At 37.0% G+C, this 25,711-nt stretch overlaps 1 protein-coding gene across 3 annotated transcripts in view; it reads right to left on the bottom strand.

Annotated features, from left to right (window-relative positions):
• The window catches only part of CCDC91 (coiled-coil domain containing 91), a 400,614-nt gene that overhangs the window by 71,111 nt on the left and 303,792 nt on the right, over positions 1 to 25,711 (bottom strand). For all 3 annotated transcript variants that reach the window (XM_055572830.1, XM_055572840.1, XM_055572850.1), the window contains one exon: positions 3,496 to 3,609. In XM_055572830.1, coding sequence (XP_055428805.1) covers positions 3,496 to 3,609 — 114 coding nt within the window. The remainder of the gene's footprint in view (positions 1 to 3,495; positions 3,610 to 25,711) is intronic.

Here is a 25,711-nt window from a genome sequence, read left to right as displayed (position 1 = left end):
ATCACATCAAACTGGAAAATACTTAAAGAGATGGGAATACCAGACCACCTTTTCTGCCTCCTGAGAAATCTGTATGCAGGTCAAGAAGTAACAGTTAGAACCGGACATGGAAAAATGGACTGGTTCCAAATTGGGGAAGGAGTATGTTAAGGCTGTATACTGTCATCCTGCTTACTTAATTTATATGCACAATACATCATGTGAAATGCCGGGCTGGATGAAGTACAAGCTGGAATCAAGATTTCCAGGAGAAATAAAAGTAACTTCAGATACTCAGATGACATCACCCTCATGGCAGAAAGCGAAGAGGATCTAAGAGCCTCTTGATGAAAGTGAAAGAGTAGAGTGAAAAAGCTGGCTTAAAACTCAACATTCAAAAAAACGAAGATCATGGCATCTGGTACCATCACTTCATGGCAAATAGATGGGAAACACTGGAAATAGTGACAGACTTTATTTTCTTCAGCTTCAAAATCACTGTAGCCATGAGGCAGTGACTGCAGCCATGAAATTAAAAGATGTTTGCTCTTTGGAAGAAAAGCTATGACCAACCTAGACAGCATATTAAAAAGCAGAGACATTACTTTGCTGACAAAGGTGCATCTAGTCAAAGCTATGTCTGGATGTGAGAATTGGACTATAAAGAAAGTTGAGCACTAAGAACTGATGCTTTTGAACTATGGGGATGGAAAAGACCCTTCAGAGTTCCTTGGACAGCAAGGAGATCAAAACAGTTAATCCTAAAGGAAATCAGTCCAGAATATTCATTGGAAGGACGGATGCTGAAGCTGAAGCTCCAATACTTTGGCCACCTGATGCAAAGAACTGACTCACTGGAAAAGATCCTGATGCTGGGAAAGATTGAAGGCAGAAGAAGAAGGGGATGATAGAGGATAAGATGGTTGGATGGCATCACCAAATCAATGGACATGAGTTTGAGCAAGCCCTGGGAGTTGGTAATGGACAGGGAAGCCTGGCAGGCTGCATCCATGGGGTCACAAAGAGTCGGACGTGACTGAGTGACTGAACTGATATTGAACTGAATCTTTTAATATGGACTTAACAGGTGGCTCCGTGGTAAAGCATCCACCTGCCAATGCAAGAGATGTGGGTTTGATCTCTGGGTCGGGAAGATCCCCTGGAGGAGGAAACAGCAACCCACTCCAGTATTCTTGCCTGAGAAACCCCACCGACAGAGGAACCTGGGGGCATAGGGTTGCAAAATGTTGGACATGACTGAGTATGTAAGCACAATCCTTTAATATAATTTGCAAGATCACACATTAAATGGCAGAGATCATTGTCAGTTCTCATCAAGGGCTAATTATCTCACACAGGAACCAGATGACTCCTGTAAAGGCATTTCCTGTTCTCCTTTTAAATGTTTCTAATGGTAGCCACAAGATTTCTTTTGAGCATAAAGTAATATTCAATTTTTAAGTTTTTTAAGAGAAAATTTCAATTTTGATCAAAGAAATATTCACCTAAGACACCCTTATGAATAAGTTTGCTATTTTACATAATTTCTTATCCAAATTAAATGTTCAAATAAGAACTGGCCATATATTATTAAGAAAAGATGATTAAAAAGAATACATCTGTAAGAGTTTGGGATTAACATACACAAACTACTATATATAAAACAGATAACCAATAAGGACCTAGTGTATAGCACAAAGAACTATACTCAATATTTTGTTATAATCTTTAAGGGAAAAGAATCTGAAATATATACACACACACACACACACACACACACACACACACATATATATAAACTGAATCACATTACTGTACACATGAAACTAACACAACATTATAAATGAACTATATTTCAGGTTTTTTTTAAAAGGATACATCCACAATACCCTGAATTTATTTCAAGTCTGTGTTCTTTCACTATCACAACTCCTATGTGTATGTGGAAAGCACCTATAATTATTTTCTTGTATGACTGCTTCTGAAGTAGGTTATTTAACATAAACTTCTTGAGAATACACATGTAAATAGGAGTTTTCTGGGAAAATATCACTTCCTGAAAGGTCAGCTGATGACATCTGGCTCAGAATTTTCTCTTCTGAAAGTTGCTCAGTTGTGTCCAACTTTTCACGATCCCACAGACTATACAATCCATGGAATTTCCCAGGCCAGAATACTGGAGTGGGTAGCTTTTCCCTTCTCCAGGGGATCTACCCAACCCAGGAATCAAACTTAGGTCTCCCACATTGCAGGCGGATTCTTTAGCAGCTAAGTCACTCTTCTGAGGGTTATGTATCTATTAGAAATTTCTGGGGGGTTAAATTACTTTTAAAAACATCTTGAGATAAGTTGCACAGAGATTTAATCCCATATGAAATGTTTCTGTGAGTGGTTAATTAATCTGGAAAGCTTAGAATTTTTTTTTTTTTGCTCTGCTGACAAAACTCTTTGTTGAAACCTAATGGTAGCTATTGAGGGGTAAGAATTTTCTTTATATTATACCAAAATTGATTTTAAATTAAGAGTATGGAACTAAAGTGGTATCATGAGTTCTTATGACATTCCTAGGAGTGTCATTACTCTTCTACTTAACTGCCAACTGAAGAGTAATCTTTTATTTCTTACTCTGACAACCATTACCTGTGCCAAATATCCTCATACACGCTATGTTTTAAGCTTTATTTATAATTTTATTATGTTACATAATACCATATATTGTGTAATACATAGTCCTTTAATATTTATGTTATACTAAACATATAAATAAGACATAAAATAGTATGTGAGAATTCACCAATAACTTATTATATAATATACTGTAATTTAAATTGCTTATTACAGAGATTACCATTAAACATCTCATCCTAAGTGTTTCTCATCCTGGATACTAAAAAAAATAAAGATTTGTTGAAAAGTCTAAAAATTAAGCTATTAAATACATTATTTTCAGCTACTGCTCAGACTTACAAATTAATAAAATCACATTGTACCAAAATGACATTTATTTTGTAAAGCTTCAATATGCATTATAAATTCTGACTAGCATATTCTGAATTTTGTTCTCAAAATGGAACTATGGCAGAAGAGCCCTAATTTGCTAACTGTATTATCTATTAGAACCACAGTGTTGTTAACCTAGTCTGAAGGTCTAAAGAGTGCATACAAATTTTGACAACCATTACATAAGAAATAACAAACTTATGGCAAAAACTTAAAAAATCTATAACAGTAAAAACCTGTCTACTTTCTTTTTAAGTGTAAAGTCAAATTGAAAATAGGTCATTTCTGGGAATCCAGCAGGAAATTATTCAGTGCTTTTTTTGTTAACAAATGGAATTTATGTTTACAGATATAACTATTAGAATATATACTTATACCAGAAAAAAATATTAGATGAAGATTCCTAAATTAGATGAAAAAGGATGTTTTAAATATTTTAAAATTTAATGTTACTGTATGGAAGCCAATGCTTCAGTTTATGGAAGAACAAATTAAAACCCTTCAGGGGATACTTACCCTTTTCTGTTCCCTTACATACTCTATCAGTTCATCTCTTGTTCTCTTCACTGCCTCTTCCACAGCCTTTTCACTTCGTTTTTGCTCTTCTATTATTGCTGCCTTAACTGTTTCCTGTTTGTGGAAGGATGAGAAAAACTCAGGGAGGTATGTGCTATGACATGTTTAGGCCTATTTTATATAAACTAAAAACATTCAATGGTTGAACTTATTCTGTTCAAAGCATGTCTTTAAACAGGAATAAGAACTTACAGAATCTTTCGGGTTCTGTGAACAGATTCCACAGAATTCACTTTTTCAAACTGAGTGAAAGGGGAAAAAAATGGAGTAAGCCATTTATTGCAGGGAGAGCCTAAAATACTCGTGGCTTCCTTACCAACCTTTCATTTGATGTTTACATGATTGATTGCCTTCCTGTACTTTGCACTATTCACATAAGACTTCCAACTTGTATTTATCCTTCCAAGAACACCCTGATGTTCTAGGCTGTTTTATTCACATTTAGCTTTTCCATCACACAATATCAAGTGTGGTCTGGGTGGTAAGATTTACAGATAGTTTAGTCCTCCTGCCAGGTTAAGACGTTGAGAGCTGGACACCATGAATGAGAGGTAAAAACTTCACTCTGTGTCCTAATATCTGAAATGAGAAATCTAGGAAGAAAAGTGGTACTACTCATTTTGCCGAAATAGTAATCAAGGACCCTAAGAGATTTCAAATTTTCAGGTAAAGAGAAAGACGGCTAAAATTCTAAGTTTAAAAATAAAATAAAATAAAAAAATAAAATTCTAAAGAAGAAATATTAACACTTTTCAAAAACTAAGAAATATTTTGTGCTAAAATATATCCTTTCATAGATTGGAAGAATGCTACAAAATCTAACTTCCTTTTGTCTATACAGGTAGTATCTTTCTTTAAACAGGCAATCAGAAAATGCCTTGATATTTCTCAATAGTATTTCCCTCATTTTTCTATTCTTGAGGACCCTTCACGTTGTTGTGTATACATTTTGGTTTAGTTTTTCCCAATTTTATACACACACACACACACACACACACACATACTTAAGTTGGGTCTGAGTCTTTTGTGACCGCCTGGACTGTAGCCTACCAGGCTCCTCTGTCCATGGGATTTCCCAGGCAAGAATACTGGAGTGGGTTGCCATTTCCTTCTGCAGGGGATCTTCTTGACCCAGGGACTGAACCCATGTCTCCTGAATTGGCAGGCAGATTCTCTACCACTGAGCCACCTGAGAAGCCCTATCTGTTAATCCCAAATTCTAAATGTATGCCTTCTCCTGTCCCCTGCAGTAACTATAAGTTTAATTTCTATATCTGTGAGTTTCTGTTTTGTAAATAAGTTCATCTGTATCACGAACAGATTCCACATATAAGCGATATCATGTGATATTTGTTTTTCTCTGACTTACTTCACTCACTATGACAATCTCTAGGTCCATCCATGTTGCTGCAAATGGGATTAATTTGTTTTTTATGGCTGAATAGCATTCCATATTGTATGTTTGTGTGTATGTGTGAACACAGCACATTTATTCATTCATGTCAACAGACATTTAGGTTGCTTCCATGTTTTGGCTGTGCTGCTATGAACACTGGGGTGCATGCTTTTCAAACTAGAGTTTTCTCTGCATATATGCCCAGGAGTGTGATTTCTGGGTCATACGATAACTCTTAGTTTTTTTCAGGAACCTGCATACTGTTATCCATAGCAGATGCACCAATTTACATTTCCCCAACAGTGTAAGATGGTTCCTTTTCTTCATATGCTCTCCAGCATTTATTATTTGTAGACTTTTAAATCATGGCCATTCTAACCAGTATGAGGTGACACCTCATTATGAAAAGCTATAGTAATTTTTGAAAAAAAAAAAAAAAAAAAAAGACAAAAAGATTATTTCAAATAAAAGCACCTACTATTACAATTCCTGTTGGTTACACACATACTAATTTGGAACTTGAAACTTTTCAGATTTTATAAAGTCGAAAAGTTAATACATATGTTACTAAGCCGCCTGAAATAAAACACAATAATAGTTCTGTGATGAAGGGTGTGAATATTCACACTACGTGGGTAAATTAAAAGTATAAATAGTTGCACATTATTTCAGGACAGCATTTGCAAAAAGCCTTGTTTTTCAAGGGTTTTATAATTTTAAAACTATTGTAGACCTAGACTAGTTGAATATAGAAGATAAATCCATATCATATTGAATATCAAACACAATTTCTATCTAGTAAGGGTCAAATTTGACTAGAAATGTTTGAAGACAAAACCATCAATTTAAATAAAAGGAATATATCCAGGAAAAAGATGAAGAGAGTTAGCTACTATGTTCTTCAGTTAAAAAAAAATTTTTTTTTTTTTTAGGGTGGACGGGCCTAAGAGTTTATACAGTCTGCTCAGTCCATACTTTTGAGGCTCCTTCTTTCTTGAATTTTGAGTTGAAGAAGAACATTTACAAAGAAAGTCTCCTTTGATTCTCTCCTCCCCAGCTGGCAGTTAGGTGACAGTCAAGGTTGTGAAATCTATATATACATAGCTCTATTTAAAACAGATAACCAACAAATGGTTAGTATCCCTTAGGAAGCATCAGAATAAACAAAGCTAGTGTAGGTGATGGAATTCCAGTTGAGCTATTTCAAATCCTGAAAGATGATACTGTTAACATGCTGCACTCAATATGCCAGCAAATTTGGAAAACTCAGCACTGGCTACAGGACTGGAAAAAGGTCCGCTTTCATTCCAGTCCCAAAGAAAGGCAATGCCAAAGAATGCTCACACTACTGCACAGTTGCACTTATCTCACACACAAGCAAATAATGGTCAAAATTCTTGAAGCGAGGCTTTAATAGCACATGAACCAAGAACTTCCAGATGTACAAGCTGGATTTAGAAAAGGCAGAGGAACCAGAGATCAAATTGCCAATATACGCTGGATCACAGAAAAAGCAAGAGAGTGCCGGAAAAACATCTACTTCTGCTTCATTGACTATGCTAAAGCCTTTCACTGTGTGGATCACAACAAACTTTGGAAAATTCTTCAAGAGATGGGAATACCAGACAACTTTACCTGCCTCCTGAGAAATCTATATGCAGGTCAAGGAGCAACAGTTAGAACTGGACACGGAACAATGCACTGGTTCCATCGGGAAAGGAGTACTTCAAGGCTGTATATTGTCACCCTGCTTATTTAACTTCTATGTAGAGCACATCATGCAAAATACTGGGCTGGATGAAGCACAAGCTGGAATCAAGATTGCCGGGAGAAACATTAGTAACCTGAGATATGCAGATGACATCACCCTCATGTCAGAAAGTGAAGAGGATCCAAGAGCCTCTTGATGAAAGTGGAAGAGGAGAATGAAAAAGTTGGCTCAAAACTTAGTATTCAAAAAACAAAGATCATGGCATCTGGTACCATCACTTCATGGCAAATAGATGGGGAAACAATAGGAACAGTGACAGACTTTATTTCGGGGAGCTCCAAAATCAATGAAGATGGTGACTGCAATCATGAAATTAAAAAGATGCTTGCTTCCTGGAAGAAAATTTACGACCAACCTAGACAGCATATTTAAAAAGCAGAGACATTCCGTTGCTGACAAAGGCCATCTAGTCAAAGCTATGGTTTTTCCAGTAGTCATGTATGGATGTGAGAGTTGGACCATAAAGCAGAATGCGCACTGACGAACTGATGCTTTTGAACTATAGTGTTGGAGAAGGCTCTTGAGAGTCCCTTGGACAGCAAGGAGATCAAGACAGTCAATCCTAAAGGAAGTCAATCCTGAATATTCATTAGAAGGACTGATGCTGAAGCTGAAGCTCCAGTACTTTGGTCACCTGATGCAAAGAAGTGGTTCATTAGAAAAGACCTTGATGCTGGAAAGGTTGAAGGCAGGAGAAGAAAGGGATGAGAGAGGATAAGATGGTTGGATGGCATTACCGATCATTGAACTTGAGTTTGATCAAGCTCCGGGAGACTGTGAAGGACAGGGAAGCCTGGCATGCTGCAGTCCATGGGGCTGCAAAGAACTGGAAACAACTGAGCAACTTAATAACAACAGCCAATAAATACCTACTGTATAGCATGTGCAACTCAGGTCCATATTATGTAACACCCTAAATGGGAAAAGGACGTGAAAAAGAATATATACATGTATGTGTATAACTGAATCACTTTGCTATATACCTGAAACTAACACAATATTGTTAATCATCTATGCTTCAATATAAAATATAAATGAAAAAAGGAAAAAAAAAACTTTATTTTATTTATTTCAATAAATAAATATCTTTGAATATGACATCAAAAAGTTTAAACCTTTCATTTTCTAACTAAATTCTGAACAAGAAACAAGCAGTGAATTTTGTATGCATGGTCATGTGTCTATGAATATCTGCCTGCATGTTTTCTTGAATTCCATGAATGAACTATATTGTCCCTGTGAATCATGAGACTTAGTCTAAAATAAAATATACTTCACGAGGGATGATGATTTGCCACTAATTAATACATTCAAAGAAGGCAATTCTGAAAGAATACTTACCAGAATATTTTAGTAATGTGCACATCCTGAAACATAATATATTTTCTAAGGCATGATTCATACCCTAACCTTGGCACTACTGACAATTCCTTGCTGGGGGTGGAGATGGGAGTATTGTTATAAGTAGTATACTTGGTATTTGCTTACTAGATCATCTTCAGTTGAGAAGCACTGCTCTAAAATTAACAGTTTGGAGGGAAAAACATCCATTTGCATATGTATTTTGGTAAGCTTGTTAAAATATATTGACACTTCTCATCCTAAATATATTTTGTTAAAAATAAAATATGTGTGAAAAATCACATCCACTTTATTATATAACTAGTTTTTTAAGTGTGGAAGAAAGAGTGCTACTTACTAATTTTTCCACTACTCCTTACTAGAATCACCTTCTATAATGTTACAATTAAATAGGTCATGATGAAGGTCATTGCCTTTACTAGCAAGTGAGAAGATGCAATTGTGCGGTAGTTTGAGGATTCTTTGGCATTGCCTTTCTTTGGGACTGGAATGAAAACTGACTTTTCCCAGTCCTGTGGCCACTGCTGAGTTTTCCAAATTTGCTGGCATATTGAGTGCAGCACTTTCACAGCATCATCTTTCAGGATTTGAAATAACTCAACTGGAATTCCATCACCTCCCCTAGCTGTGTTCGTAGTGATGCTTCCTAAGGCCCACTTGACTTCACATTCCAGGATGTCTGGCTCTAGGTGAGTGATCACACCATTGAGGTTATCTGGGTTGTGAAGATCTTTTTTGGACAGTTCTTCTGTGTATTCTTGCCACCTCTTCTTAATATCTTCTGTTTCTGTTAGGTCCATACCATTTCTGTCCTTTATTGAGCCCATCTTTGCATGAAATGTTCCCTTGGTATCTCTCATTTTCTTCAAGAGATTTCTAGTCTTTCCCATTCTACTGTTTTCCTCTATTTCTTTGCATTGATCGCTGAGGAAGGCTTATCTCTCCTTGCTATTCTTTGGAAATCTGCATTCGGATGCTTATATCTTTCCTTTTCTCCTTTGCTTTTAGCTGCTTTTCTTTTCACAGCTTTTTGTAAGGCCTCACAGACAGCCATTTTGCTTCTTTGCATTTCTTTTTCTTGGGGATGCTCTTGATCCCTGTCTCCTGTACAGTGTTTTAGAAAAGGCAGAGGAACAAGAGATTAAATTGCCAACATCTGCTGGATCATCAAAAATGCAAGAGAATTCCAGAAAAACATCTATTTCTGCTTTACTGACTATGCCAAAGCCTTTGACTGTGTGGATCACAATAAACTGTGGAAAATTCTGAAAGAGATGGGAATACCAGACCACCTGACCTGCCTCCTGAGAAACCTGTATTCAGGTCAGGAAGCAACAGTTAGAACTGGACATGGAACAACAGACTTGTTCCAAATAGGGAAAGGAGTGCGTCAAGGCTGTACACTGTCACCCTGCTTATTTAACTCAGATGCAGAGTACATCATGAGAAATGCTTAGCTGGATGAAGCACAAGCTGGAATCAAGATTGCCGGGAGAAATATCAATAACCTCAGATATGCAGATGACACTACCCTTATGGCAGAAACTGAAGAACTAAAGAGCCCCTTGATGAAAGTGAAAAAGGAAAGTAAAAAAGTTGGCTTAAAGCTCAACATTCAGAAAACTAAGATCATGGCATCCGGTCTCATCACTTCATGGCAAATAGTTAGGGAAACAGTGTCAGACTTTATTTTTTGGGGCTCCAAAATCACTGCAGGTGGTGATTGCAGCCATGAAATTAAGACGCTTACGCCTTGGAAGGAAAGTTATGACCAATCTAGATAGCATATTCAAAAGCAGAGACATTACTTTGCCAACAAAGGTCCATCTAGTCAAGGCTGTTTTTTCCAGTAGTCATGTATGGATGTGAGAGTTGGACTGTGAAGAAAGCTGAGCGCTGAAGAATTGATGCTTTTGAACTGTGGTGTTGGAGAAGACTCTTGAGAGTCCCTTGGACTGCAAGAAGATCCAACCAGTCCATCCTGAAGGAGATCAGTTCTGGGTGTTCACTGGAGGGACTGATGCTAAAGCTGAAGCTCCAATATGTTGGCCACCTCATGCGAAGAGCTGACTCATTGGAAAAGACTCTGATGTTGGGAGGGATTGGGGCATGAGGAGAAGGGGATGGCAGAGGATGAGATGGCATCACCAACTCGATGGACATGAGTTTAAGTAAACTCCGGGAGTTGGTGATGGACAGGGAGGCCTGGCATGCTGCGATTCATGGGGTCCCAAAGAGTCAGACATGACTGAGTGACTGAAATGAACTGAACTAAACTGATCAAATATTTTCTAGAGCAACAATGTGCTTTACTTTATTTCTATACATGATATACATTGCTGTTGTTGTTCTGTCACCCAGTCATGTCCGACTCTTTGTGACTCCGTGGACTGCAGCCCGCCAGGCCTCTCTGTCCCTCACCATGTCCCGAAGTTTGCCCATTTCCTTTACATCAGTGATGGCATCCTGCCATCTCATCTGATGCCCTCTTCTCCTCCTCCCTCAGTCTTTCATAGCATCAATGACTTTTCCAATGAGTCAGCTGTTCACATCAGATGACCAAAATACTGGAGTTTCATCTTCAGCATCAGTCCTTCCAATGAATATTTGGGGTTGATTTCCTTAAGATTGACTGGTTTGATCTTGCTGTTTGAGGAACTCTCATGAGTGCTCTCCAGCACTATAGTTTGAAGGCATCAATTCTTTGGCACTCTGCCTTCTTTATGGTTCAGCTCTTAAAACTGTGCGTGACCACTGGGAAAACCATAGTCTTGACTACACGGACTTTTGTCCGCAGAGTAGTGTCTCTACTCTTCATAATTATTTAATTATGTATTACTTTAAAAGTTGCATGTGGTTGTGGAATTGCACCTCAGTAAATGAATGTCTGAATCATAAGTCAGCCTACTTTATGCAGTTCCTTAGTATCAACAGTTAAGGAATTAGGACTTCAATTCCTACATAAATTTATGAGCTCACATTACAGCTCCATCAGTGCTTTTCACATATTGATCTAACTGCAGATGAAATTTCCATATTTCAAAATTCATCTGCCAGGTAACTGAGGAGCTTCCATCTAATTTTCAATTGGAAATAATCAATCTGCAGTGTAATGATATGCAAAATGAGAAGAATTTAATTCTACAAATGCTTCTCAAGTAATGAATACGCTCAATTAAAATTATATACTCACTGACTGATACCAATATTTTCCAGTACTTATTTGTGTGAAGGACATTCTTAAAGATGAAATATGTAGAGTCTCATTAGATACCGGCATTAATAAGTAAGTATTTGTAATCATTTCTGATGATAGGAATACTTAATGGAACCACAATTAAGCAAAATATTATTCTTTCCAAAGAAAATTCTATTCTTCTCACTAGTAGTGAAGGATAGGGAAGCCTGGTGTGCTGCAGTCCAAGGGGTTGCAAAGAGTCAGACACAATTTAGCGAAGAACACAAGTAGATGCACATTATGAAAAATTAATATTATATTTTGAATTTCATCAACAAAAATTTGTGAATATTTGCTGTTTCTTGTGTAAACATAAGCTCCTACATAATATTTTCAATTAAGCCTCTTGGCCTGTAAGTTTCTAAAATATTTACTAACTGGCTCTTTACAGAAAAAGCTTGCCAATCCCCGATTTAGCTCATAATTCTGTAAGCTGGCAATCTGAGCTGGGCTCAGCTGGACAGTTCTTTTGGTCTTGGCTGGGTTCTCCCATGTATCTGCCATCAACTGGTGGGTCCCAATCTGGCTGCTGCTACAATGATGGCCTACAGTAGGCTGGCTTGTTTCTCCTTCGTGTGGGCTCCTATCTCCTGCAGACTAGTTCGGGATTTTTCACATAGCAGCTGGACAGAATTGTAAAAGAAAGGGTGGAATGTCTCTTAAGATATGGGCTCAGAAATAATCCAGTGTTACTGCAGCCACATTATACTGGCTTAAGCAAATATGTATTAAACACTAATTCCAAAATTCTTATCAAATTGTCTATATGTCTTTTCAATACATTCAAAGCTATCAAGCAGTCTGTTTACCTTCTTAGAGACATATCTCCAGGACATATCTCCAACCAGGATTGGTGGTTCTCTAGGTCAGTTATTGTGGGATTTCCATGATTTTTCTAGGGGTTTGGCTACATCTCTCTGGAGCTTATCAGCTTTCTAGATACCACTGGATTCTTTTTTCTTTCTTTACTTCTTTGTTTTGATAGAGTACTTCCTCCAGGAGATTCCTCAGAAAAGACACGTCTTTCTTTGTTTTGATAGAGTACCTCTTTCAGGAGATTCTTCAGAAAACGGTACGTGAGAAGTGTAAGTTTTGGTATTTCCTTTGTCTTGAAAATGCTTTCATTCTACCCTCACACTTAAATTATAGTTTGGCTGAGTGTAGCTTTCTAGGGAAAATTTGTGCAGTTTTCAATGTTATTGAGGAGTCTGCTTACACATTCTGATTCATTATCATTTGCATAAATGTGTCCCTCTTATGAGAACATTTATGTATTTTCTTTACCTTTGCTGCTCAAAAATTTAATGATAAACTTAGTAACAGCCCTACCTAGAAACTTGTATCTTACAATTTAGAAACGCATGTCTTTCAATTTTGCAAGATTTACTTTAATACTATTATTAATATATTTACTGCATTTTACTTTCTGCTTTTTATTTCCCCTCAAGATCCTGTGATTCAGCAAAAGAATCTCCTGAACCAATTGCTTAATTTCCTTGTCTTTTCACTTCTATTTTCCATTTCTTCATATTTTTATACAATGTTCTCTGGAAGACTCCTAACACTTCATCTTCTGACTCTTGATGTTGTTTTTTAAACTTTCTATTGTATTGTAAATTTCTAATCCTTTCATTTAACTTTTAAAAAGGCACTCTCTTCCTGTTTCATAGGTGCAAAATCTCTTACTTTTAAGGAAATTAATGATAGTGTGTTTTTTTTTTAATTTTTCATGTCTCCATAGAATGGTTTTAATCTCTGCTTTTCATGAGGAGTATTCTATTTATACTTGACTATTTGCTCATGTTTAAAGAGTAGAGCACTAAAATGCTGAGTAACGTATCTTTGCTTGCAGTTGTGGTTTATGGACTGTGATCTTTAGAGCAGAGTAATCTGGCTGAGTTGTTTCCTTGGGGAGATTTCTGATACCAATACAGTTAAGTCTTTTATCCTGGGCTGCCTAGATGCCTCAGTTAAAGAATATTCCAATTTCCTGTTTGGTTTTCAGCATTCTGAGAACTGTGATGGGAAAAATGGGTAAGGTTCTCAATAAGCAGCTGAAAACTTTTCACCTTGCTGTCCATCCCATTTCATTATAGCATTTATACCTTCAAGTATGCTTGGTGATCCCTGGTCCAGACACCTTCCACTTTCTTTTTCTTTTTCCCCCAGAGAACTAATCCCAGGTTTCTGACAGAATTTGCAGAGGATGAGTGGGGATCTGTTTATTACACAAACTCCCAAACTCCCCTTCAAATTGAAGCTTCATCTTCATTTTCGCTTCTAGAGATACCTGGTTCCACCAACTGGGAAGCCTTTGGGAGTTTCCCCAGAGTACACTGCATGTTGTATATTGGTCTTCTCAGTCATCTCCACTTCTAATTTAGGGCTCCATTTCAGAGTTTTCATTTCAGTGAGGTTTTAGAAGGGAGTTAATAAAACTGCTCTTTTATCTGGATATGTGTTAGAAAAAATGTATGAAACTTTTTATTTTGAAGTAATTTTAGAGGTACAGAAAACTTACAAAGACAGTACAAGGGTTCTCATATGCCCTTAACACAGCTTCTTCTAATATTAACATCTTACATAACTATGGTACATTTATCAAGCTAACAAATTAATATCATATGGTAATACTAAATAGATTACACTCAATAGATTATTCTGTTGAACATATACATCAGCTTTTCTAATAATGCCTTTTTTCTGTTCCAGGATTAAACTAGGGTAAGATATTGCATTCAGACATCATGTCTCATTAGTCTCCTCCAATTTGCGTCAGTTTCTCAGTCTTTCCTTATTATATTGACACTGTTGAAAAGTACTTTTCATTTTGAAGAAATTTGGATTGGTGTTTTTTTTCCTCTTACAATTAGACGGGGGTTATTAATTTTTGAGAATGCCACAGAAGTGAATAATGCTTTTCACTGAAATCAGTGATTCTAATTTTTACAGTTCATATTCTCATCCTCTGTCGCCCCCTTCTTCTCCTGCTGTCACTCTTTTGCAGCATTAGGGTCTTTGCCAATGAGTCGGCTCTTCCCATGAGGCGGCCAAATTATTAGGGCTTCAGCCTCAGCATCATCTCATCCTCTGACACCCTCTTCTCCTTTTGCCTTCTATCTTTCCCAGCATCAGGGTCTTTTCCAATGAGTCAGCTCTTCACATCAGGTGGCCAAAATATTGGCGCTTCAGCTTCCAACCTGTCAATGAATATTCAGGGTTGATTTCCTTTATGTCTGATTGGTTTGATCTCCTCACTGTCCAAGGGACTCTCAAGAGTGTTCTCCAGCACCACAGTTCAGAAGCATCAGTTCTTTGGTACTCAGCTTTCTTTATGGTCCAACTGTCACATCTGTACATGACTACTGGAAAAACCACAGCTTTGACTATACGAAACTCTGTTGGCAAAATGAGTACCTGGTACCCAGCAGAAATGCTTAATTAATCTTCAATAAATGAGTGAATTTGTTTCCTCAATTCAAAGAAACCTACTTAAGGGTAGGGACTATAACTTACACCTCTTGTGGACCCCACAAGAGGTGTATATCTTGTGGATATACCTAGGTTAAAGCTTCCCTGGCTTTTTCAGTTCATGATTTGTTTGGCTGTCTCAGTAATTTTGTTCATGGTGCCCTCTAGGCCAGAAGAAATACCTAATTGTCCCATTTATTAATGGAACATACCTTAGTAGCCATTTGAAAAGATACAAAAAATGGAAAGAAAAATACTTTTAATTCATTATTAACCATAGTTATTTATGGAAATTTGTACATGTCAGGCATTGTACAACTTCTTAAATCTTGACTTAAGACTGGACTTCATTTCCTATTCCACAATGATATTTGCATGGTAATTGTTTTTTATCATAGCAACGTCTAAAACCCACGTTCACTAAGATATGATAATAATAGAAAGAAATGTAAGACTGTCATTAGTACTGACAAACTAGTCAAGAGATCTCAAGTGTCTTCTCTGTGTTGTCCTTTAATACTTAAAATACCAGGCAGCATCTTTGTGAAGTCACTGCAGTGCAGGGCACCCTGATTCAGTTTAGAAACTATAGCCTGAAGTAATCTCAGCAATTAGCCACTCACTCACTGCTTATTATACATGGTAATATTCTAGGTGTTAAAACTACAAAGGTGGTGGTAATAATGGTAAAATAAACAGCATCAACAACAGCAGTGGTCATCTCAGTTACAACAAATCTTATGTTTCAGGCAACATGCTAAGTAAGCTAAGTGAATTTATGCTGGGCTATAAACTTATCAACAGTACTTAAAGATCCGGTGACCTAATAGAGGTCTGTGTGAAGAGCAGAGTTAAGCAAAACATACTGTAAACAGTATTAAACACTAAAAAAGCAATGATATTTGGTATTTAAAGTAAGAAAACTAACGTGCATTTTTCACTTAATCTTCAGAACCATTTTGAGAGGCAGGTATACCCTGAGATTTAAAGCAGTAAAACTACTTAATTATGTTTAAAAAGTGGCAATGTAAAAATTTCAAACATATTTTAAAGAGATTTTATAGTGATTATTTCTGGAAGAATTTCTAATGATTATGTTAACACAGTGGTAGATTTAGGGCACGTTAGTAACTGGGTACAAATTTGCAGGGTTGGTAATTCCTATTGACACAGGAAGATAGATTCTAAAACAAAAAAAGGACAGTAGAAATGATATTCTCTATATATATATATATTCTTTGGTCTCCTACTTAATCCTTTCTTCAGAGTCCTGGATAAAAATTATATACCTGTTGCTAGATAACCTGTGATCTAATGATTTTTTATCATACTGGGCAATTTAAAATTATTCACCTATTTCTTCTAATCTGTCCCTCTTCAAATAAATAAACAACAATACCCCTTCACTGCAGCCCTTCAAATATGTGAACAATGTTCTCATATCTTTATTCTCCTCTTCTCTGAGCTACATACTCCCAATTCCTTCAAAACTATACGGCAAATTTTCCTGCTCTGTCACTGACTTGACCACAATACCACATAATATCTACATGATATTTTATGGTGTCTAAAGCTGTTTTATAATCTATCAATGTTTTTATTCGACAATCGATCTATGTTTTTATTCTTTTTGAAAAACATGTTTTTAAAGGTCTCACAGCAACTATACAAAGCAGGTATTATTAATCCCACTTTACAGTGGGATTGGAGGAAATGGGGCCTCATACATTTTTAAAAATTGGTCAAGGTAACACAGTCACAAGCTAGGACTCAAATCTAACCCCATTTGCTACTTAGCACATTTATTTGGCAATCAGTTAGTTATTTCAATCACAGGTAACAGAAAATTCAGCACAAACTGTCTAAACATAATTCAGTCTCACACAGAAAAACATAAAAGAAATACAGATTCCAGCAATGTGATGGGGATCTCTCTCCCTAGCTCTGCCTTTGGTGTTGGCTTCATTTGCAGAAAAAGTTCTACACATATGGTCCCAAGATGGTCACCTATAGTTCCAAAGATTTTCTCATTTTTTTCTGTGAATGAGAGTGTTTACGTACTTGAGGATCCAAGTTCCAAATGTAGTCTTATAGGCTTGACTCAGAATTTGTGTGAATTCTTGGAACCTTCTAACATGAGGATGGAATATAATCATTAGCCTAAGTAAATAAGGACTTATGCCTAGATTAGAAAGTAGGTTAAATCTCACCTAAACCACATGGCTAAGAAATAAAAAGTATCACTTTGGGAAGAGAGGAATAGATGCTGAGGAAGCACTAATAAATGTCTTAAGTTAGTCCCATTCTGATTTGGAAATGTCTTTCTTAAAACATGGTATATGGAACTGAATGTGCTGTTTCCATCTGACCAGTGAGAGTGTGTGCTTCACTGTGACTAAACAATTCCTATTACCACTCATGCAGAAATTCACCACTACCTTACAACAAATTGAAACTAGTTGTTCAAAGTACACACTTCTCTGAAGCTGAAATTCATTATCCTTTTTTTTTTTGCCCAGATTTCTTTCTGAGTACGTTATTAAACTTCAATAGTAGTAACAATCATCTCAGTTTGGCACCCAACAGACAATCTAATGCATACTTTTTAAAAAGGGATCATAATAGCCAAAGCATTAATTTAGGTGATCCTACTTTTAGTAATACAGTCCATTTAAAAGCAAGCAAAACTCTTAAGAGAGCCAAATTGTGTTATCAGAGATCAAGTTCATTTTTGAAATATTAACGATTCTCCTAAAACAGAGCTGGTCCAGAACCATTTCACAATCTCTTGCAGCTTGTTCAAGACTCAGTTCCTATTTTAAAAGTGCTGATAATATAGTAAAGATGTCCATTAGCAGATGAATGGATAATAAAGCTGTGGTACATATACACAATGGAGTATTACTAAGCCATTAAAAAGAATACATTTAAATCAGTTCTAATGAGGTGGATGCAACTGGAGCCTATTATACAGAGTGAAGTAAGCCAGAAAGAAAAACACCAATACAGTATACTAACGCATATATATGGAATTTAGAAAGATGGTAACAACAACCTTGTATGTGAGACAGCAAAAAAGACACAGATGTATAGAACAGTCTTTTGGACTCTGTGGAGGGGGGGATGATTTGGGAGAATGGCATTAAAACATGTATACTATCATATAAGAAACGAACCGCCAGTCCAGGTTCGATGCAGGATATAGGAAGCTTGGGGCTGGTGCATGGGATGACTCAGAGGGATGGTATGGGGAGGGAGGTGGGAGGGGGGTTCAGGATGGGGAACAAGTGTACACTCATGGCGGATGCATGTTGATGTATGGCAAAACCAATTCAATATTGTAAAGTAAAAATAATAATAATAATTTAAAAATATATTTTAATTATTATTAAAAATAATAAATTAATATTATTAAATAATATGATGATCCAGATCCTAATATGGTTAGGCACTATAGAGTTAAATACTGCCAATGAAGAGGAAAGAACTTTGATTTAATCTGAGAAATGGACAAAGAAATTTACTGAATTAAAAAAAAAAACTAAGTTATTAACAAGAGAGGGTTTTGAAAGTTAGGAAAGCAATAGCATTCTAGGCTGAAGGCACAGTATTGCTAAAGGCCCAGTACCATAAATGGGGCTTCCCTGGTGGCTGAGATGGTAAAAATCTGTCTGCAATGCAAAAGACCCAGTTTTGATATCCTGGAGATGGGAATGGCTGCCCATTCCAGTATTTATGCCTGGAGAATTCCATGGAGATAAGAGTCTGATGGGCTACACTCCAGGGGGTCGCAAAGAGTCAGACATGACTGAGCGCCTAACACACATCATAAACAGGCTAGTAAGAGTACCAGTAGGATGGTACAAAAAGCATGAAGTGTGAAGCAGAGAGGCAGAATATGAGCTGGAAATGTGGAGACCAGGTCACTAAAAGATTTATATTTTATGTTCTGAAAGATCTGTCGATCATTCTACATATATTCTACAGGCTATGGGAGGCACTGACATTATTCCAATTTGAAAAGGGACAAAACTGGAAACAAAGAAATGTATATAAGAGGTCAAGGTAAGCAATAAGAACCCTAATTAAGACAATGATAGCAGGTAGGAAAGAAGTGTATAGGTTTAAGGATTATTTAACAGGTAAATTGGGAAAACTTAAATGATTTAAAGGTAGTGAAATGGAGACAAGAGAGGAAAAGTTTAGGAGGAGTTCCTTCTCTGCACTGGCTAACTTGGTAGATAGCTATTTCACTACTTGAATAAAAAGGAAATGTAACAGGAGGAAAAAGTCTTGAGAGATGAGAAGGTAAGCTGATGTACTACTATTGTTCACCTGTCTCTAGATACAACACTGTTGACAATTAAAAATCTAATTAAGATTTTACCTATACCTAACTAGGTTACTATCAAAATTCAGTACACAAAAAAATTTAAAACTAATGAATCAAAAAAAAAAATAAGTCAATACTGAAAAATTATTTCAGTGTTGTGAAACTATCTGGCCTGCTAAGTTAAAATAGAAACGTTATTTCCTTTTTAAAAAGAAGGGTCAGGTGGCAATGCTAAATTTTTTAAAGAAAATTTAACCACTGATTGTAATGTCTGTGGCTTCTGGGGAAAACATAACCCCAAATTACTGTGGCTGTGGTTATAAACTATTATGCAGAGCTTTCAACGTCAGACATAGTTTAAGTGTCTGTATGCACTGGAGTCTTTTTACAGGACTTTGCTAGAACAGCAAAATTAATGACTCTCTTCTTTTTGCCCACTTTGGTGTCAATAACAAATGTGCTTTAACAAAGATTTTTAAGAAACACAGAATTAATTTAATATGAACATCAAATAAGCCAGAGTCATAAGCTTTCTCCTTAATATACCAGAAAAAAAAAGTGCAAGTCTACAATCAACACTGTGACTTGGTCTTACTTTACAAACAAGGCCAAATCAAATCAAGTCATCTCTCAAGTACATTTGGATAAATGTGTGCCACAATCCTTAGGTAGTGTGTTTTTGGTCATAGTTTAACATTTCTCTCCTCAGTTAAAGTCAGTATTAATACAGAGAAAATCTAGAAGTAAATTGGGAAGCAAAAGCTGTTTTTCCCCTTGAATTTCTCAGGAGTAAATGATGTTGCTGAAGTTAAGCCTGATTGCTTTTTGCTTTGCCACATGCTATCCTCTCCACATTTGAGTAAGACTTAGTGGCCAAGATGTTAAGTGCTGCTAATTACAAATTTTATTTTCAGAATTCTTTCCATTAAAGATATATCTGAGTGCTGTGGAGTGACCTAAATCTTGGACTTAATGAAAACATTCCAGGCTTCACAAAGCCAGGCCCTTCAGTCAGTACTCAAGCAGTTTATAGTTCCCAGGACAGGAGTTCTTCAGGCTGGATGTTTCTCAACCAGCTGCCAGAGAACTAGCAGACAGAATGAGCGGTGGCCTCTGAAACCAGACAGGAGCTGGGCAGAGGGTGGCAGGAGTCGCTATTGTGCTGCTGGCTCTGAGCTTCCCTGAAAATGTAGATGAAGGGGTGGTTGATCAACCCTGGTAATAGTGTGATACAGAAAGCATCAATAACTTTAATACCTTCCCAATTTCATCTGAGATACAGTAATCAGTCTGTTTCTACTATTACACAGTTAGTTTAAAGTGGATATAGTTCTTTCTAGTTAGAAAATTGCCAAGTTCCATAAAAGAATGTCATGTAAAGTCTTGTCCAGATTTTATTTATTTGCTTTTAAATATCATTTATATACTTGTTAATCTCATATTTTGGTCTCCAGCCCTGACAACTCACCTGAACTCCAGGCTCATATTTGTAACTGCCTACTCAATATTTCCTCTTGGATTATGAATACATACCTCAAATTTAGTGTGCACAAATTAGATGTTATCTCCATAAAACTAAATTCTTTCTCACCATAGTACTGATAAATGAAGTCACCATCTGAAGTTGCTATCTATCCAATAATTTATTCTTGGTAGTCATTTGTTTTTAAAAATTAGCTTCATTAAAATATTATTTACATATAGTAAAATGATCAGTATGAAATATATAATTTGATATGGTTCTATCAAATCAAACATAAGCACCACTACAATTATGATTAAAACATTTTCATCATCTTCAAATGTCCCCCTGCTGTGTAAGTCTCTTCCCTATCAACTACTGATTTCTTTCCGCTCAAGCTAATTTTGCCTTCTCTAGGATTTTAAATACAGGCATATCTTGGAGATATTGTGGGTTTGGGTCCAGATCACAGCAATAAAATGAATATTGGAATAAAGTCACAAAATCTTTTGGTTTCTCAGAGCATATAAAAGTTATTAGGTTTACACTTTGCTACAGTCTATTAAGTGTGCAACAGCATTATGTCTAAAGTAATACATGCCTTCGTTTAAAGTTTTATTGCTAAAAAATGTTAAACATTCTCTGAGCTTTCAGAGAGTCTTAACCTTTTTGCTGGTGGAGGGTCTCGCCTCAAGGCCGACGACTTCTGACTAATCAGGAGGGTGGCTGCTGAAGGCTGGGGTGGCTGCGGTAGTTTCTTAAAATAAGACAGAACAATGAAGTGTGCTGCACTGACTGACTTCCTTTCACAGTCTCTGTAACTTGGAATACTGTTTGATAACATTTTACCTGGAGTAGAACTAACAAATTTGGAGTCAATCCTCAAAAACCCTTGCTGCTGCTTTAGCCAAATGTGCAGTTACTTCCTCCACTGAAGTCTTGAATACCTCAAAGTTATCCAGGAAGGTTGGAATCAACTTCTTTCAAACTCCTACATGTCAATATTTTGACCTCCTTCCGTGAATCTGAATGTTCTTAATAGCATCTAGAACGGTGACATTTTCCCAGAAGTTTTCCATTTACTTTGCTCAGATCCATCAAAAAATCAGTATCTATTGTAGCCTTACAGACTCTATTTCTCAAATAATAAGAGTTGAAAGTTGAAATTACTCCTTGACCCATAGGCTGCAGAATGGATATTCTGTTAAGCAGGCATGAAAACACCATTAACCTCTTTGTACATCAGAGCTCTTGGGTGGTCAGGTGTACTGTCAAAGAGCAGTAATATTTTGAAAAAAAAAAAAAAAAAATTTTTTTTTGAGTAGTAGAAACAGAGAACTGAAAATATTCGGTAAACCATGTTGTCGGCAGATGTGCTGTAATCCCGGCTTTGTTGTACCATTTATAAGAAGCATAGGCAGAGTAAATTGGGAATAATTCTGAAGGGCCTGAGGACTTTCAGAGCCAAAGGCGCACTGGCTTCAACTTAACCAGCTGCATTAGCCTCTAATAAGAGTCACCTGTACATTGAAGCTTTGAAGCCAGGCACTGACTTCTTCTCTATAGCTGTGAAAGTCCTAGATGATATCTTCTTCCAATACAAGGCTGTTTCATCTACACTAAAAATCTGTTATTTGGTGCAGTCACCTTCATTAATTATCTGAGCTAGATCTTCTGGATAACTCGCTTCAGCTTCTATATCAGCACTTGCTGCTTTAGCTTGCACTTTTATGTTATGAAAAAGGCTTCTTTCCTTAAACCTCATGAACCAACCTCTGCTAGCTCCCAACTTTTCTTCTGCAGCTTCCTTGCCTCCTTTGGCCTTCACAGAACTGAACAGAGTCAGGGCCGTGCTTTGGATTAGGATTTGTTGTGAAGGAATGTTGTGGCTGGTTTTATATTTTATCCAGAAAAACGTTTTCCATATCAGCAATGATGCTATTTTGCTTTCTTCTTATTTGTGGGTTCACTGGTGTAGCATTTTTCATTTCCCTGAAGAACTTTTCCTTTGCATTCACAATCTGGTTAACTCTTTGGTGTTAGAGGCCTAGCTTTCACCTTGTCTCAGCTTTTGACATGCCTTCGATCCCTGGGCTGGGAAGATCCCCTGGGGGAAGGAATGGCAACCCACCCCAGTATTCTTGCCTGGAGAATCCCATGGACAGAGGAGCCTGGCTGGCTATAGTCCATAGGGTTGGAAAGAGCTGGACACCACTGAAGCAACTCAGCAAGAATGCCCCTCACTAAGCTTAATCATTTTTAGCTTTTGATTTAAAGTAAGAGAAGTGTGACTCTTCCCTTCACTTAAACACTAAGAGACTATTTAAGAATTATTAATTGGCCTGATTTCAATACAGTTTTGTCTCAGGGAATTAGGGATGCCCAAGGAGAGGAAGAAGAATAGGGAAACGGCTCACTGATGGAGCAGTCAGAATACATACAAAATTTACAGACTAAGTTCGCTGACTTACACAGGTGCAGTTTGTGGTGCCCTCAACTCAACAATGATAGTAACAGCACAGATCACTGTTCACAGATCCCGACAAACAGAAACATAATGAAAAACTCTGAAATATTATAAGAATTACCAAATGTGACTCAGAGACATGAAGTGAACAAATGCTGCTGGAAAAATAGCGCCAATAGACTTCCTCAAGGCAGAAGTACTACAAACTTTCAGTTTGTAAAAAATGCAGCATTCACAAAGCTTAAGTAAAGTGAAGCACAATAAAACAAAGTGTGCCTGTAAGTAGAATCATGCAGCATGCAAGTTTTTTTGAGACTGGCTTCTTTCCTAACTTACATATCTAAAAGTTCCCCTACCACCTATCCTTACCCAAACACAAAACCTTGATTTTTTTCTTCAAAGTCCATATCACTATAATGAATTACTTTAATTATCATGGGTCATTCTCAACTTGAATATACACTCTATGAGTGCCTAGGGACCTTAGGTATCTTATTCATAGCTATATGCTCACAGCTTCCAAAAGTGCCAGTACATGGCAGATGGTCCTGATGGTACTGAATGAATAAAAACATAAAAAAATTTCCCTCACATTTTCCTACTAAAATTACCTATACAGTTAATTACAAATAAGATGTTTTTGTATTTGTTCTAGGATAAATTTGTTCTCTCACACTGAGAGAGAGAATAGTAGTAAGTTACAAGGCCTCTAGAGTAAGGCTGCCTGATTTTCAACGTGGCCTATTGCCTCACCTGAGTTACCATGGCCTTGAGCAAGATCATGGCATCTGGTCCCATCACTTCATCGGAAATAAATGGGGAAACAGTGGAAACAGTGTCAGACTTTATTTTTTGGGGCTCCAAAATCACTGCAGATGGTAACTGCAGCTTACTCCTTGGAAGCAAAGTTATGACCAACCTAGACAGCATATTCAAAAGCAGAGACATTACTTTGCCAGCAAAGGTCTGTCCAGTCAAGGCTATGGTTTTTCCAGTGGTCATGTATGGATGTGAGAGTTGGACTGTGAAGAAAGCTGAGTGCAGAAGAATTGATGCCTTTGAACTGTGGTGTTGGAGAAGACTTTTGAGAGTCCCTTGGACTGCAAGGAGAACCAATCAGTCCATTCTAAAGGAGATCAGCCCTGGGATTTCTTTGGAAGGAATGATGCTAAAGCTGAAACTCCAGTACTTTGGCCACCTCATGCAAAGAGTTGACTCATTGGAAAAGACTCTGATGCTGGGAGGGATTGGGGGCAGGAGGAGAAGGGGACGACAGAAGATGAGATGGCTGGATGGCATCACTGACTCGATGGACGTGAGTCTGAGTGAACTCCGGGAGTTGGTGATGGACAGGGAGGCCTGGTGTGCTGCGATTCATGGGGTCACAAAGAGTTGGACACGACTGAGCGACTGAACTAAACTGAACTGAGCAAGTTAAATAATCTTCTTGAGGTTTAATTTCTGCATCAGTGAAAATGGGAGTGATAGTTTTATCTCATAAGTTGGTTTTAAGGCTTAAATGAGATTAAACATGTAAAACAATTTAAAAAGTACCTCATACCTAGAACTGAATTAAAGATAGCCAATATCGTTAGAATTATCGCCATCTCTACCATCATCAACACCACTATCTTACTATTTTGTGCAAAGATGAAGAAACAGTTCCATAAGAACAGTTTTTAAGCTAATGACCTAAAATAAATAGCAACAAACGCATGGACAGAAGACAGATAAAGTACATCAAAGTCTTACAATGATACTCATATGAATCACACTGTCACCTTATTTGCCACATTAGTTAAGAAAAACTTTACATGTTGATAAACTCACTAGTGGTGAACTTATTATGAAAAAGCAAGGCAATATGAACACCAATCTAAATTCTATTCTTTTTTAGAGGATAATTAACTTTATTTTGAAATATAGTGAAAACCAATGTTACCCCAACTGGAGTCCTGACCACTGAGAGTCTGAAGCATTCTCTCAAGATAGAATAAAAATTTCCATAATTCTTTTGTGTTTGTGTTCAGAGAACCCCTAAAAGGCCAGTATTAAAGTGTCAATGCAATGTTTCCCAAACTTGGAGGTTGATGTGAATTTTCATCCTGTCAAAAGCAGGGGAAAAATGTACATAGACCAAATCCAAGAATGTGTACTGTGGTTTATTCTGTAATTAGGATACTCTTTTATGACAGGTGGGCTTCCCTGTGGCTCAGCTGGTAAAGAATCCTCCTGCAATGTGGGAGACCTGGGTTCAATCCCTGGGTTGGGAAGATCCCCTGGAGAAGGGAAAGGCTACGCTCTCCAGTATTCTGGCCTGGAAAATTCCATGGACTATTCCAAGGGGTCACAAAAGAGTCAGACACGACTGAGTGACTTTCACTTTATGACAGTTAACCTACCTACCTCTCACTTACCTATATATCTATTATAATATTAATTTTTCTGATAATCCATATAGAGATTATCAGGTAGAAATTTATCAACACTAAGATTGAGGATTATTTTCAACAAGTGTGAGGAAGAGGAAATTAGTGGTTTCCTAAAATGGAATATTCATAGAATTTTGTGCTCTAGGATCAATTTTATTTTCCATTTGGATACTATTAGCAAAAGCCTTCAGTAAAAGAACAAAATCAGAACAAGCTTGACTACA

This window comes from Bubalus kerabau, chromosome 1, assembly GCF_029407905.1.
Source record: "Bubalus kerabau isolate K-KA32 ecotype Philippines breed swamp buffalo chromosome 1, PCC_UOA_SB_1v2, whole genome shotgun sequence".
NCBI classification, from domain to species: Eukaryota; Metazoa; Chordata; class Mammalia; order Artiodactyla; family Bovidae; genus Bubalus; species Bubalus kerabau.
This window is presented reverse-complemented; position numbering and strand designations above follow the sequence as displayed.